This window comes from Erinaceus europaeus, chromosome 7 (genome assembly GCF_950295315.1).
Source record: "Erinaceus europaeus chromosome 7, mEriEur2.1, whole genome shotgun sequence".
NCBI classification, from domain to species: Eukaryota; Metazoa; Chordata; class Mammalia; order Eulipotyphla; family Erinaceidae; genus Erinaceus; species Erinaceus europaeus.
In genome coordinates this window covers 92,498,279-92,514,991 of record NC_080168.1, presented here as the reverse complement: position 1 = coordinate 92,514,991, position 16,713 = coordinate 92,498,279, and the positions used below count along the sequence as shown (strand labels likewise).

The 16,713-nt window shown below is 40.3% G+C and overlaps 1 protein-coding gene across 1 annotated transcript in view; it reads left to right on the top strand.

Moving 5' to 3' along the window:
* Positions 1-16,713, top strand: part of TPH2 (tryptophan hydroxylase 2) — a 125,797-nt gene that overhangs the window by 9,704 nt on the left and 99,380 nt on the right. Inside the window, exon 5 of the mRNA XM_007531276.2 lies at positions 6,992-7,059. Coding sequence (XP_007531338.1) covers positions 6,992-7,059 — 68 coding nt within the window. The remainder of the gene's footprint in view (positions 1-6,991; positions 7,060-16,713) is intronic.

Sequence of the window (16,713 nt, the reverse complement as noted above, 5' to 3'; positions counted from 1 at the left end):
TCCTATCCAACAACAAATGACATCAACAATAACAATAATAACCACAAGGCTACAACAACAAGGGCAACAAAAGGGGGAAAAATGGTCTCCAGGAGCAGTGGATTCATGGTGGAGGCACTGAGCCCCAGCAATATGCCCAGAGGCAAAAAAAGAAAAAGTATGGCATTTCCACACAGCTTCTATTTTTGAAAGGATTGGGTTTAGAAGAGGATTTTAGAGAGTATGTCTGCAGATTTAGACAGTCTGAGGTATACCTGTATATGGTGACCCTTGGAAAAAAAAAGATGAACTGAAATTGATTGCCCTTTTGGGAAGCCGGGGAGCACTAGTTATTATGGGGTTCTGTGAGAGAATAAAATCCCCCTTGCTATTTTCCTTGACTGGAGGTAGTTAGAAGGAGAGTGATGTGGTGAGCATCAGTCTCATTGGAAAGGCAGAGGATTTTAGAGTGAGGCTGAGACGGAAGACACATGCATCTCTTCTTATACCTACCCCGAATCCATCTACCACCATCTCTCCTCCACACCAATAAAAATGACCACCTTTAAAGAAATATGATACTTAGGTAAACCTTTCTCTTTATTCCCTAGCTCTCCCTTTACATCAGTTTTTATTTAGCACAAGAGACCTGGAGCTTCTTTATGGTCAGAATGAAGTGCAGCTAATAGTCTGGGAGAAGTAAACAATGTACTCATTCCTTACAAGCTTTTTCCCTGGTGCCCCTTGTCTGAAAACAGGCCAATGAAAGGGTGAAGCCCAGGCAGATCAGTCATGCTTAGAGAAGGCCTTCGTGGTCTGTAGATAAGGGTTTACAGATACTCATTTAAGTGGAGGAAATCTGGAAATCTGATAGTGTAGCTATGTACTCTGTTCAGTGGTTCTTGAAGTTTCTTCCTGAAACCAGCTCTGCAGCAGGATCATCCACAAAACCCTTTTAACAAGCCCACACGCAAGTTTGAGAATCATAACTACTTCAACCAGAAGGAAATTTTCTATTAGACCAGTCATTTGGCTTAATATTACCAATTCAAGCAAATAGTCAAACATTTTATTTCAGTTGTGCTATTATCAGAAAACTGTATTTACTCACACATAGGTTTTTTTTTTTTTTGCCTGCATAGCCTAAAATTTCAGAAAACTTTATAGTAATTCACATGCAAATCTCTAGAACATTAGAAAAATACTCAACAGTGCCTTTACTAGTCACTCAATTTTTATCTTCCCTGTTCCCACCTTCAGAGGAATCAGAATGAACACAAAAGTCTGATTTAAGAGATTAGCAGTAATCAGACTGCTCCAACAGCAGCTGTTAACTTGTAGGGTGACCTTGAGCAAGTTTCTCTACCTCTGTATCTCACATTCTTTGTGTAAAAAGTGGAAATAAAGTTCTTATCAACCTCAAAGGGATGTGTGAAAAACCTAGTTAATAAAATAACTGGAGAGCATTTTGGCAAGAGTAAAATGCTTTATTTCTGGAATGGAGATGCTGTATCAAATCATCTAGATCAATGCTTGAACAGTTAAGAGTTTCTAGCTAACCTTCTAGTTCCAAATACCACCCCCTTCCCCTTAGTTAGTTTAACAATTACTCAACCTGGAGAAAGGAGTACAGCCATTTTAATGGAGAAACCTTGGAGCTACTGACCTTGCTGTGAAAAATTTATTCTGATTTCCAGCACAAATTTCCCTGTGCTTAATTTTGTTCCATTACTCCTAATTACACCCTCCTTGTGATACCTTCTTTTACTTTTTTATGCAGCCACTTGAAATAATTGCAAGTACTTAGCAATCCCCTACCTTACTTGTCATTTTTAAAAAATATATATTTCTTTTGTAACTACACCAAATGTTGCAAAATTTGATATTGGTTGGTTGGTATTTTTTTCAGTTATTATTTGATGAGTAAAAAGAAAAGTTGTTTAAGGACTTTTTGTGCCTGGAGATAATTCCAGCCCTGAACTAGGGTCTATTTAGTTATTTAGCAGTCCTGGAATTGAGGGGAAGAAAGAGAGAGAAAGAGAGTAGAAGGAGGAGGAGGAGAAATAGCACAGCACCAGAGTTTCCCTCAGAGCAATGGCATGTGCCCTACCCAGTGAGATATCTCTCTGGCCCATATTTATGTGCTTCAAAAGTTTATTTATTTATTGTTATTTGGGGAGAAGAGAAACCTGAGCATTGCTTTGGTATGTTGTGCCAGGGATCAAACTAGGGGCATCTACATGCCACCTCCCCAACCTTGGGATTTTTGTTTTAGGATGGCAACCGTATCCTCGTGAATCAGACTGCAGGGGCTCCCTAGTAAAGGCTAGATTATCTCAAACTTTAGTGGGCCAAAAATTACCTCGGATGTCTTTTTCTAACACAAAGGGCTTGAGAGTATGTGCTTTTAGAGAGCTCCCAGAATAAGTTTACACTTAAGGCCTGGGGACCATGCTTTGAGTTTTAGCAAGGATCTACACTGACATGGTCTTTTGAGGTATATAGTTCAAGGTTACCCATGAGGTGCTTGCTAATAATGCCATACCCAAGTTTCAGCTGAAGCCAACTGCATCACTTTCCTGGCTAGACCGTGGACACTGCAGTTGAAGGGATTTGCAGGAGAGTCTGAGAACGTCTAAAGTTTGAGAACTGTTAGCCAAATTCAGTAATACTTCGTTTTTGCTTTCCATTCCAATTCTTTGGAGATATATATATATATATATATATATATATATATATATATATATATATATATATATATATATATATATATAACTTATGCCCTTGTCTCATCTCAGATTGCTTAAGTCAGATCTTCTGGGAATTCAGCTGGCTTTGGAGTAGTATTTAGATAGTTCTGATGTTCCACTAGGTTTGAGCTACTTGGGATAGCTACTTGAGTGCCACATGCATTTTATCAATAGCTGAGTGTGTTAGATTGGGAGCTGCCACTATAGTTTCCCCTTGATTTAAACAGAGGGAGGAAGGATGTGCAGTAGATGATCTCTTGGCATTTGGGTTGCCAGAATTAGCAAATAAGTGCATAAAATGACCAGTCAAACATGAATTTCAGAGAAACAACCAATAATATTTTTAAGTGTGAATATACTCCAAATATTTGCATGGGCATTCTTCATTTTATCAGGTAATCTTATCCTTGGCTTCATTTCTGAGTGGATGGCCAAGGTCTGCAGTGTCTGTGTAATCACGAATGTAGTTAATACTCATTTTATTTTGCCAGTCCACAATCTTGGAAGCTTTGATAGCCCAGAACATTTATGTAATCACCACCACACTAGACTAATGAGGCATGATGAATAAATAAATCATGCTCTTCCACATCTGAAGAACTTGCAGGTGTTTGCCAGGGAAAGACAGACAAGATTCTTTAGGAAACCCGGTGGATTATCATAGATACTGTTCTTTCCATGTGACTCTTTTCTTTTTGAGTATTAAAGGTGGTTGGAACTCTTTACCTTAGGTTACCTGTTATTGCAGATGAGTGTTGTAACCTGTACTTTCTAGGATGGCCATGTCTACTCCCTATAACAGAAGACCATTTTATAGGTCAAAGACCCATTTATAAATGTTAACCATAGTCACACTTTTTTTTTTTTTTTTTTGCCACTAAGATTATTGCTGGGGTTTGGTGCCAGCACTATGTATCCACTACTCCCAGCAGCCAGATATTTATTTATTTATCTTTCTACTTTCTTTGATAGGACAAAGAGAAATTGAGAGGGAAGTTGAAAATGGAGGGAGAAAGATACCTGCAGATTGCTTCATCTCTCATGAAACGTCCTCCCTGCTACCCCTGCAAGTGGGGAGTGGGCTCAATGGGATGAGCTATTGCCTGGCCCCTGCTCACACAGTTTTGAATAAAGATGTGTTTACTTATGTCATGAGAGAAAAAGAGGTTAGAGCATCACTCTGGTATATGTGGTGCTGGGTTTCCAACCTAGGGGTTCAGGAATTTAAGTCTTGCACTTTACTACTGAGTTACCCACATTTTTTTGTGTGTGAATCTTTTTTTTTTTTTTTTTTTTTTTTTGCTTCCAGGGACTTGTTGCCAGCACTACAGATCCACTGCTGGTGGCTATTCTTTTTCTCTCCATTTTATTGGATAGGACAGAGGGAAATTGAGAGGGGAGAGGGGGACAAAAGGGAAGAGAGAGAGACCCGCAGACCTGCTTCACCACTTGTGAAGCATTCCTGCTGCAAGGAGGAGCCAGGGGCTTGAACCCAGATCCTTGAGCAGTACTACCTGCTCTTAACTGGGTGTACCACCGCCTGGCCCCCTGTATAAAATTTATTTTTATTTAAAAATTTTTCTCCTTTACTGGAGGATTAATGCTTTACATTTGACAGTAAATACAGTGGTTTGTGCATGCATAACATTTCTCAGTTTTCCACATAACAGTTCAACCCCCAATAGATTCTCTGTCATCCTTTTTTTTTTTTTTTTAAATTAAGGACAAGCTTGTCTATGAACCCCAGTTTAATAACTCCCAACTGATATCAGAAGAAAGTGCTAGCTTGTAGGGGAAGGCTATCTAGTTTCTAGGAGATATTTGGGTAATCTCAGAGAACTCTCCATCTTTCCTTCTAGTAACTCTCTTGTTATTCCCAAGAGAAAAGCATTGCAATAGAAGTTCTTTAGATCTGTCCAGAAAACAGTTCTGCAAAGAGTTCTTTCTCAGGGCCGGTCCTCCTTCATCCAGATGAGAGAACAGGGTGATATACTAATGAATTTGAGGATGTTCTTTTTTTTTTTTTTCCATTAATTATTTTTGAGAGAGAGACCAAGACCAGAGCACTGCTCAATTCTGGCTTACTGTGGTGCAGAGGATTAAACATAGGGCCCCTGAGACCTCAGGCATGGAAGCCTGATAGGTACTGCCTCTGTGCTCTCTCCATAGCCCTTGAGGATATTCATGGAAGCCCACCTTGCTGGAATGTCCTAGCTGTAGCAGAGGTACCGAGACCTCTAGAGAACTAGGGACTGTCCTAGTTCTCTTCAGGGATCATATGGTCCCCATGGCCTGTGTTCTTGCTTGGCCTCCATTCTCTGAGCTGTTACTATTACCTGATTATCTTCAGAGGTTACAGTATCTGCAGAGGTAAGAAGTTAGATTGCAACAATTTCTTCTGGACTTCTAGCAATTTGAAGAAGCAACCCCAGAAAGAATAGTCTGAAAATACCTGAAGAAAAGGAAAATGGAAAGTCTGTTGACAAGAGGAGAGATTCTTAAGTAAACTAGGAAGTCCTCTCAGAAGAATTCCACTTGACTGAAGAATAATAGCTAGGATGTTTAATTTCCCAAGGGCACAATGATGAATAAGAGTCTTGAAGCTTGCTAAAGACTAGCCAGAATCTGGGAGTTGGGCAGTAGCACAGTGGCTTAAGTGCACATGGTGTGAAGCACAAGGACCGGAGTGAGGATCCCAGTTCAAGCCCCCGGCTCCCCACCTGCAGGGGAGTCGCTTCACAGGCGTTGAAGCAGGTCTGTAGGTGTCTGTCTTTCTCTCCCCCTCTCTGTCTTCCCCTCTTCTTTCCTTTTCTCTCTGTCCTATCCAACAACGACATCAGTAACAACAACAATAATAATTACAACAGTAAATCAACAAGGGCAACAACAGGGAAGACATAAATAAAGATGAAAAAAAAAGATTAAAAAAAGACATGTCAGGGAGTTGGGCGGTAGCGCCGCGCTTAAGCGCACGTGGAGCAAAGCACAAGGATCAGTGTAAGGATCCCGGTTTGAGCCCCCGGCTCCCCACCTGCAGGGGAGGCGCTTCACAGGCGGTGAAGCAGGTCTGCAGGTGACTGTCTTTCTCTCCCCCTCTCTGTCTTCCCCTCCTCCAATTCTCTCTGTCCTATCCAACAACTACGACATCAATAACTACAACAAAAAAACAACAAGGGCAACAAAAGGGAATAAATAAATAAATAAATATTAAAAAAAAAAGACATGTCAGAATCATAGAGACTCAGTGGGATGGAGCTAAGCTGCTGTCCTGTGTATGAATTCCTTGTATTCAGTTTTGCATTGTGTGTCTATACTCATCAAAATATACAGCAAAACCTCGTTAACACTAATTTGGGGATTTGAAGATTACACCAAATAATAGAGTCTTAAATGAGTATACATTTATTGGTCTTTTACACAAAGCCATTAAATATAGATATACTTACCTAAATAACCATATTAAAGAGAACTGCTCCATTTATTTATTTTTAAAGCTTTATCAATCTGTGTATTTATGAGAGAAAGAGAGAACAGAGCACCACTTTGTTCCAGAATATTCGATGCCTGGAATGGAACCTGAGACCTGACACAGGTTACAGCTACCCCTGCCAAGTCACTTTCATGGCTGCCAGAAACCTTTTTTAATTAACAAAATAAGGTTAATTTGTGATCAGCCACAAATCTCATGATCAATTATGTACAAATGATACTTGTTTACAGTATCAATTGACTTAACTAAGCCATTTTACCTACTTAGTAGAAAAGTAGGGGCCAGGGGGTGGTGCACCAGATTAAGCACACATGCTCAAGTCCCTGTTGCCCAACTTCAGGGGGAACACTCATGAGTGGTGAAGCAGGTCTGCAGGTGTCTATCTTCCTCTTTTTTCTCTCTATCTCTCCTCTCCTCTCAATTTCTCTCTGTCCTTTCAATTAAAACTAGAAAGAAAGAAAAAGGAAAAAATGGCCACTGGGAGTGGTGGACTTATAGTGACAGCACCAAGCCCCAGCAATAATCCTGGAGGCAAAAGGAAAAAAAAAAAACATAACCAGGATACCCATGCATCTCCAGTTAAGACAGTCCAAATTTAATGAGGTTTTGCTGTAAATGCAATTTACTTTTGTTTATATCATCAAGTTGGTCACCCAAGGAGAGACTTGGTATTTGAATTGAACATTCAGTAAAAACAGTGCTTTTCTTTTAGGTCCTGTGCTGCATGTTTTTTGGCACTCTGTTAAATGACGTAATCTCTTTTCTGTTTAAGGGATTTAAGGACAATGTCTATCGACAGAGAAGAAAGTATTTTGTGGATGTGGCCATGGGTTATAAATAGTAAGTACTTGTATAATTCCTGCAACTTGTCACTGGCTAGTTAGGAAAAACACATGCTGTGTTAAACAGACCTGTCTTTTCTTCACTTTAACATTTTGCAGAGGGCAGACACTAACCATTTTAAACACTCATCAACTCTGTAGGCTTTAAATACCAACACTGCTATTTGACATCTGGGTATAACTGTAAAATAATGAGACATACAGCCACATGCCAAGCACTACATTTTTCCCCATTGTGATTGCAGCTCTACTAAGGCAAGGAGTCATTCTTTTTAAAATTTTTTATTAGTGATTTAATATTCATTAAAATTTATGGGGTAACAGGGGCATAATTCCATACGTTTCCCACCACAAAAGTGACTCAGCCTCCCTTCACAGAGTGGAGCAGTCCTGGGGGCCAGGTAGTGATGCACTTGGTTAAGCACATAAGGACCAGCACAAGGATCTGGGTTTAAGCCCCTGGCTCCTTACCTGCAGGGGGGACGCTTCACAAGTCTTGAAGCAGGTCTGTAGGTGTCTATTTTTCTCTCTCCCTCTTTTTCTCCTATTCCTCTCTCAATTTCTCTCTGTCCAATCCAATAAAGGGGGAAAAATGGCCACCAGGAGCAGTGGATTCATAGTTCAATCTCCGAGCCCCAGAGATAACCCTGAGAGAGAGAGAGAGAGAGAGAGAGAGAGAGCAGTTCTTACCATTGCTACTTTATAGTGAGAATAAGATGCTGAAGAAGCCCACAAAAGGGCTTGTGATGGCCTTCCAGATGGAAGAGACCAGTTGGTGGAGAGATATCTATTAGAGTCTTGGCCCATATTGTATATGGGGGAATCCAAGGATTCCCTGAGGAGTCATTCTTGTACACTCTCAGGGACCGAGGAAATATGCTTCATTTTACTTTTGACTTACTTGACTTTTTAGCAACCCCTTTCAGTGCAACCTTTCCCCAGTGAAAGTAGGGATTTCAGTAAGCATGGTAGAAAGGATTTGTGTAAGCAGCCAGCATTGACAAGAAACATGTTTATTTTACATGGAAAGAAAACAACCTGTGAAGGATTTATGGAAAAAAAAATTCACTCTCAATCTCATATCAGGGTTGGGCTAAAATTAGAGACCCTTAGGACTGAGGTGAAGATTGTGCATAGTACATGGTCATAGGTGGTAGAATATTCAGATATTTGCAACTGCCAATAACGTAGTATGCTGACTGTGAACCATATCTAGAAAAATGGGGTGAAGGGGGCTGAGCGGTGGTGCACCCTGTTGATCATACACAAGGACTGGGTTTGAACCCTGCTCCGCACCTGCAGTGAAGACACTTCACAAGTGGTGAACAGCAGGTCTGCTGGTGTCTCTCTTCCTCTCCTCTCAATTTCTCTTTGTCCTATCAAATAAAATAGAAAGAGGGGCCGGGTGGTGGTACACCTGGTTGAGTGCACGTTACAATGTGCAAGGACCCGGATTGGAGCCCCCAGTCCTCTCTGGCAAGGGGAAAGTTTTGGTGAAGTTGTGTTGCAGGTGTCTCTCTGTCTCTTTCCCTCTCTATCATTCCCTTCCCTGCTGATTTCCGGCTGTTTCGATCCAGTAAATAAGTAAATAAATAAATAAATAAAATAAGAAAGAAATTTAAAAAAAGGATACTGGATGTGGTAGATTCATAGTGCATCAGGCCCCAGTGATAACCTTGATTACAATAAAAAAAGAAAAATAAGTAAGGAAGAAGGAAGACAAAAGTTAAAATTGATGGTTGGTAATGATGGAGATTGGAATGAACTGGGTAGAGAGGCAAGGGAATGTTTAGGCTCAAGGATTTTGACATGTAGAAACTGAGGAAGAGTCATCATTTTACCGGAAAAAACAACTTCTACACAATTCATAAAACTTCCTCTGTTGTCATGATACCAGTGAGGTCAAATTATAACCTCAAGGTTGTTTGGTGAGAATAGGATCAAAGAAAAGGCTGTTTTACTTAGAGAGCTTGCAATCTGGGGGCATTCTAACCCTCTGCCCTGGACTTTGCAGAGCCTAGAGTGAATATGTAGTAGAATGCCAGCACGGTCAAAAGCTGGGGCATTGTAACAAGACAATCTGGGGTTTGAGTTTTGCCTCTACTACCTCCTAGCTGGATGATCAACATACTGTATTTAAGGTTTTTCACCTGGAAGGAGTATCTAACAATAGAAACCATTTCTTGATTTTACTAGGATTACAAAGGAGAACTTCTAGCAATTATTTTCATTCCACTCAACCCCTTTTCCAGTTTGTCCATAGAAATTTCTCTATCTCTAGTAGACCTATTGCTTAATTCTCTGGCTGTATTAGCACCATTGTTTATGCTGCCATCTTAACAAATCTTAACAACTGTTGCTGGGAGAAGTCCACTTGGAAGCAAGCTCAGTTTTCTATTAAAAAGCTTCTACATAATGATACTTTTCAAGTTAATCGACATCTTTTACAGAGAGATTTCACTGAAAACAATTATATTCCTGGGTGTGTGTGTGTGTGTGTGTGTGTGTGTGTGTGTGTGTGAAGCTGCCAAAATAGTCATAACTGATCTCCAGGCACCTTGGGTGCTTTTGTAATTGGGTAGAGAGACTGTCTCTCAGGGCAGGTGTAGATAGCATAATGGTTATGCAAACAGACTTTCATGTCTGAGGCTTCAAAGTCCCAGGTTCAATCCCCTGCACCACCATAAGCTAGAGCTGATCAGTGCTCTGGTAAAAAATAAAATAAAATAAAATAAAATAAAATAAACAAAAGAAAGAGTGTGTCTCTCAGGGGTAGGTCAATCTGGAAAAACAAGTCAAGGACTTAAAAAAATTTGTTTTTTAACGATAACACTATTCAGCTCTGGCTTATTGATGGGGTTAGGGATTGAACCTGGGATATAAGAGCCTTATGTATGCAAGTCTTCTTTTGCATAACCATTCATCTATCTCCCTCACCCCCAAATCTAGGACTTTTGGACTATAAGGAAAATAATCTTTTTTTTTTTTTTCTCCTTCCTTTTTTAATGTCCTTCCTGCTCTCACTGCTGTGACTTTTCTGAGTGTGACTCTAAGGATAAACATATGCAAGCAGGCAGCCTGAGAAGTAGGGTCAAGTTTGTGCTCTGGAACTGGAGGGGGTGAGGCACAGCTGCTGACAAAGCCCTGTGGGCCTGACCAGTGTCATGCACTTCCATAAGTTTTCCTTGTCATTTATAGAAAATAAAGTTTCTAATTGAACAAGGTGTTTTTCTAGGCTGGTGGCTTTCTGAGTGAGCAAAGGAAAAAGATGTCAATACAGTAATTACTCAGAATAAGATAATTTGAGTGACTCTTGGCAGTATGCTATGATTTGATTTTCCAAAGTGAAGGTTGCAACTGTTAGCCTGAGAGGGAGAATATTTGAAATTGGGTTGGTTCTAAAAAATCTAGCATATGAGGCCCTTGAAACCATAGTTTGAGGATGAAAATAGGCCATTCTGACAGGGGGAGAACAAGTTAATTCCCTGCTGCTAAATTGTCAAGATTTTCTAGGCCCCAAATGAAAGTCAAATGTGTGATTAGGACTGTAGGTAAATATGGATGGAGTAAGATTTCTTGTGTGTGTGTGTGTGTGTGTGTGTGTGTGTGTGTGTGTGTGTGTGTTTGAGTGTGTAGTAGGAACTGGCAGAATGTAGTTTGAGATGTCTCAAGGCAAAGAAAAAGGAAATAAATAAGATACGGAATAATATATATATATATATCAAGAAGCCCTCTGGGGAGATTCGTGTTGAATACTATATTTTCCTATGATAGTCTTGAAAGGATAAAGCAAGAGGAAAGAATAAACACAAGCAGAGAGAAATAAAAAAAAATCCACTTTATGATGAAAAAGCAGCAGGCTCAAAGTCAGTATTACTATGAACGTGCAAGAAGAACGGAGCAGGGAAAGTGTCAGCACGCTGAGAACTGTCAATAGGTGCCACTCAGCCGCGTTTCTGATTGACAGCGCTGCAGAGAAACATGATTGATTACCCAGAGGTCCGCAGCCGCCCGCACACGCCTGAGCTGCGTGGCCAAGAATGTCGGGAAGGCCTAATTGCCTCACCAATAATAGCAGAGGAAACATTCATTAGCGCAAATCTCATTCTCCATAGACGATCCAAGAATGAGTTCCCTGGATGGAGAGGGCACTGCTTCTAAAATCATCCGTGAGAGAAAAGCTAACATACCGATCACACCCGGCCGCTCTCCACCCAAATAAAAGAAAGTCTAGTATAAACAGAAAAAGAGTACCCTGTGATTATACAATGCAAAGTGAAGTGTCTATAGACTTGCAGTTCAGAGGAAATGGAAGTGCGTGGGGGGTGGGATGGGGGGCAGATGACATGTGGAGGAAGAGAAAATTATGCCTGTGATCTTGTAGCTGTTAGGTTTGTCTGAAACTATCTAGTTTTCTGTCATTGGCGCCTTCATATTTTAACCTTGGCATTAGCTTCACTGCCTTTCTGTGGGTTTCACAATTGCTGTATTTGTTGGGGGAGAAGAATCTGCAATACATTTTCCCAAGTGATGAGAAATAAACAAATGTTTCTTTGGGGGCTATTATAATGATGATTCCTCAACAATATGCATGCATATTTAATTTAATTATATTTTTGGTGGGGGGTGGTGGTAGTTCTCTCAATCCATCTTACTCTCTTGGAAAGAGGCCCCGAGCTCTGACTTTAATTATGCCACTCGTTTGCTTAAATCGATTTTGAATATTACTCTAATTGTGTTTTGTTATGAATGTACTTTCTCCTGGTTGAAATTAAGGTGGTACATACTCCTCAAGTTCTTCTCAGAGGTCTGCTTTCTCTCTGATTTATTTTTTCTCAGTCTGTGGAACCTGAAATGTAAGTAGGTAAATGCAAATGTCAATGTGGTGAGATAAACAAAGGGTATTTCAACATATCAGAATCACCCAACTCAAGTTGGAAAATTTCCCATTTTGTCAGGAAATTTCTTTGATCTCATATTCAGGGATGCAAGAGATTTCTTAACATATCCCAGTCTCAGTTTATTCCTCTGTAAAATGGAGATAATTGTATTTTTTCTTCTTCTTTCCTAGGGATAATATATATATATTATATATATATATATATTTCCTAGGGATAATATATATATATATTATTGTTGTAGTTATTATTGTTGTAGTTATTATTGTTGTTGTTATTGATGTCATCATTATTGGATAGGACAGAGAGAAGTGGAGAGATGAGGGGGAAGAGAGAGGGGGAGAGAAAGATAGACACCTGTAGACCTGCTTCACCACTTGTGAAGTGACTCCCCTGCAGGAGGAGAGCTGGGGGCTCGAACTGGGCTCCTAGGAATATTTTTACATTTTCTTAATTTATTTTTTATTGCCGCCAGGTTTATTGCTGTGGCTTGGTGTCAGCATTCTACTGTTCCTGGAGGCCATTATTTTTCTTTCTATTTTTATCAGTCAGGACAGAGAGAAATTGAGAGGGAAGAGGGAGATAGAGAGAGAGAGAAAGATAGACACCTGTAGACTTGCTTCACTGCTGTGAAGAGTCCCCCCTGCAGGTAGGGACCTGGGGTTCAAGCCCCAGGTCCTTGTGCATGGTGATATGTACACTTAAGTGGTGTACCACTGTCCAGACCCCTCACATAGGAATATATATATGTTATATATATACATATATATTTGATTTTTATTTATAAAAAGGAAACACTGACAAGACCATAGGATAAGAGGGGTACAACTCCACACAATTCCCACCACCAGAACTCTGTATCCCCATCCCCTCCCCTGATAGCTTTCCTATTCTTTAACCCTCTGGGAGTATGGACCCAGGGTCATAATGGGGTGCAGAAGGTGGAAGGTCTGGCTTCTATAATTACTTCCTTGCTGAACATGGGCGTTGACAGGTTGATCCATACTCCCAGTCTGTCTTTCTCTTTCTCTAATAGGGCAGGGCTCTGGAGAATTGGAGCTCCAGGACACATTGGTGGGGTCGTCTACCCAGGGAAGTCTGGTTGGCATCATGGTGGCATCTGAAACCTGGTGGCTGAAAAAAGAGTTAACATATAAAGCCAAATGAATTTTTGACTAATCATGAACCTAAAGGCTGGAATATTGCAGGTGAAGATTTGACGTAGGAATATTTTAAGGACTGAATGAAATAGAGTACTTCTATGTAATGTCTTACTTAGTGATGGGTATATGTTCTGAAAGATGTGTTGTTAGGTGGTTTTGAAGTTATGTAAATGTCATAGAATGAATTTACACTTGTCTAGGTATTATTTTGTTTGATTATTTACTTATTTTTACTGTAGCACTGCTCAGCGCTGGCTTATGGTGGTGCTGAGGATTGAATTTGGGACCTTTGATTCCTCAGGCATAAAAGTCTTTTCGTATAACCATTATATTATCCCTCCTGCCCTCATCTAGGTAGTATACAGGGACTACTGTTAATGGCTGAAGTATTGTTATGCTGTGACATATAAGTACTTCATTTTAAAAATCTGTTTTCTCTTTGTTGATAAGATTCTTGCCAGCCAAATTATAATAACAGAATACACTGAGCTTGATTCATTAAGCAAGTCTAGATATTTAAAGTAAAAAAAAAAGTACTTCATTCTTCATTCTTATCTCTATCAAGACAATAATCAGAATTAAGACCAAAAGCCATGGGGATTTTTCACACCCCTCACCCATTTGGAGGACCTTGATTATTACCCCCAATTTTTCTAGATCTGAGGGATAGACATGCAGTGGCTAAGGGCACAGAAGTTGGAACTAGACTGTCTGAGATGAATCCCAGCTTCATCAGCTGAGAGACCCCAAACAAATGATTTATTTTGCATCTGTTTCCTTATTGTAAAGTGAAGATAACTCTTATTACTGCTTTATAGGTTTGTTACGAGAATAAATGAGCTAAGCATTAGCAACGCTTAGGACACTACACAGGAAGTGTGCTATGTAAGCATTTGCTAATGTGTTATAATATTTTTCTCTTTTCAGCTGACAGTCTTCTTTTTGTTTACCTTCACACACCAAACCTTTTTTTAGTGCTCTCTGGTTAACACCTTTTTCCATTTGCTTTGGTCAAGACTACCTTTAATCCCTGAATTCTCTCTGATTTTTTTCTATTTTTTATTATTTATATTCCCTTTTGTTGCCCTTGTTGTTTTATTGTTGTTGTAGTTATTATTGTTGTTGTTATTGTTGTCATCATTGTTGGATAGGACAGAGAGAAATGGAGAGAGGAGGGGAAGACAGAGAGGGGAAGAGAAAGATAGATATTTGCAGACCTGCTTCACCGCCTGTGAAGCGACTCCCCTGCAGGTGGGGAGCTGGGGGCTCAAACCGGGATCCTTCGCGGGTCCTTGTGCTTTGCGCCGCTTGTGCTTATCTACTGCACTATCGCTCCAACCCATTCCCTCTGATTTTTATACTGTGTTACTCATTGTATGATAAAACTAAGCAGCTGAAAGCAATAAATGTGTATTATCTCATCACATTTCTAAGGATCTGGAATAAAGGGGCAGTTTATTTGGGTCAGGATTGAAGTGTCACCCAAGTGGTCACCTGAAGGTCTGTCAGAGGTGGGCAATTCTTTGTTTCTTGCTACTCAGCCATTGGTGGGAGGGTACAGTTTCTTGCATCATGAACCTGCCTCTTCACTGGGCAGCCAGAGTATCCTCAAGATGCCAATAGTGTAGCCATTTTGGAAATAAGAACCCCATTTGGGTTTCAGAGAAACCTTAGGAAACTTAATAAAGGTGGCACAGCTGATTTGTCATCTACCTAAACAGCAGTTGTTGGTGCTCTAATTACCCTGAAATGGAGCAGTAAGATGCTGAGAACATTAAATTAAATATTCATAATCTGAGGATTATTTCTTAGGTGTCCAGACTAGCTTCTGAATAAAGTCATTCTTTTTTTCTTTTGCCTCCAGGGTTATTGCTGGGGCTCGGTGCCTGCACCACAAATCCAATGCTCCTAGAAGCCATTTTTTCCCGCTTTTGTTGCCCTTCTTTTTTTTATCATTGTTGTGGTTATTATTATTGTTGTTGTTGTTATTGATGTCACTGTTGTTGGATAGGACAGAGAGAAATGGAGAGAGGAAGGGAAAATAGAGGGGGGAGAGAAAGATAGACACCTGCAGACCTGCTTCATTGCTTGTGAGGCAACCCCCTTGCAGGTGGGGAGCAGGGAGCTTGAACCAGATCCTTATGCCTGTCCTTCCACTTTGCGCATGTGTCCTTAATCTGCTGCGCTACCGCCCGATCCCCAATAAAGTCATCCTTGAGGAGTTTCAGAAGTGATTTCATCTTTTGCTCTGAAAGTACTTTTCCTGTGCTCCTTCCCTCCCTCCCTCACTTCCCCACCCCTCCATTTGTAAATGGCTCAGCACTTCCACTTGACATAGGAGTTATCATTCACAAGTTGAAAATAACAGTGACAGGACTAAGTGAATTGACATTTATTTATTTAATTTATTTACTTTTTTTTATTAGAGCACTGCTTAATTCTGGTTTATGGTGGTATAGGGATTGAGCCTGGGATTTTGTAGCCTCAAGTATGACAGTCCCCTTGCATAACCATTGTGCTATCTCCCTCCCCCACTTGACATTGGCAAAAAAAAAAAAATCCTTCTTTTCTTTATAGAATTTTAACATATTATCTATGGTCATAGCACCCTGACCTGATCTCAGAATCTTAGCAGATTTGAAATGTACAGATATTGTATGTATTTAATATGCTTGAGATTTAATGCACCAGGGACTTGAATCAGCCCTGTCTGCTTTCAAGTCTTTGCTTTTCTTTGCAGAGAGCTCAGGTCGTTGGCTTGTTGCTGGCAGGGCAGGGCCAGTCCTGGCCTTGTGTAGTGGTTGTGCTCAGCTCTCAGGCTATGTGCTCTTTGCTTCTACCCAAAGCCTGACCCTCATGGGATATATAATGGATGGAAATAAACACAGCTGGGCTGAAGCTTCACAAAATAATGGCCAGGGATTTGCCTTACTCTGGCTTTTCCTAGTTGCTAGCCTATTTATCCCTTGTTTTTTTGATGTACAAAATTGCACCCTTTGTGATTCATCTGCTCTGAGTATAAGCACATAGTTAAACAGAAGCTTTAAAACAAAACAACCCCAAATGGAGACTAGCATATTTGAAAAATGCAATCACTAGCCCAGCAGGCACATTCACTTTGGGTGAGCCTGTGAATAATTTCAACTCCATCAGAAGGGGTGGGAGTGGGGGTGAAGTCTCATAAAACAGAGTGTGATGGTGGTTTCATTTTAATTAGTTTACTTGAGAGAGACAGAGAGAAATAGGGAGACAGAGAGAGACTGAGACCAGAGTACTGCTCACCTCTGGTTTTTTGGTGGTGTTGGGGATTGAATCTGGAACCTCAGAGCCTCGGGCATAAAAGTCTTCTTTGCATAATCACTATGCTGTCTCCCCAATGAGTCTAACTTCAATCCATTAAAATGGAAAGGATCTACTTGCCCCCATTGGAGCCCCCCCATATCATTTTGTCAAAACAAGATTCTAAACAACAGTCCATGCATTCTTTCTTTCTTTCTTACTTTTTTTTTTTTTTTTTTGCCACCAGGGTTATCGCTGGAAATCAGTGCCAGCCCTCCAAATCCATTGCTCCTGGTGGCCATTTTTTCCATT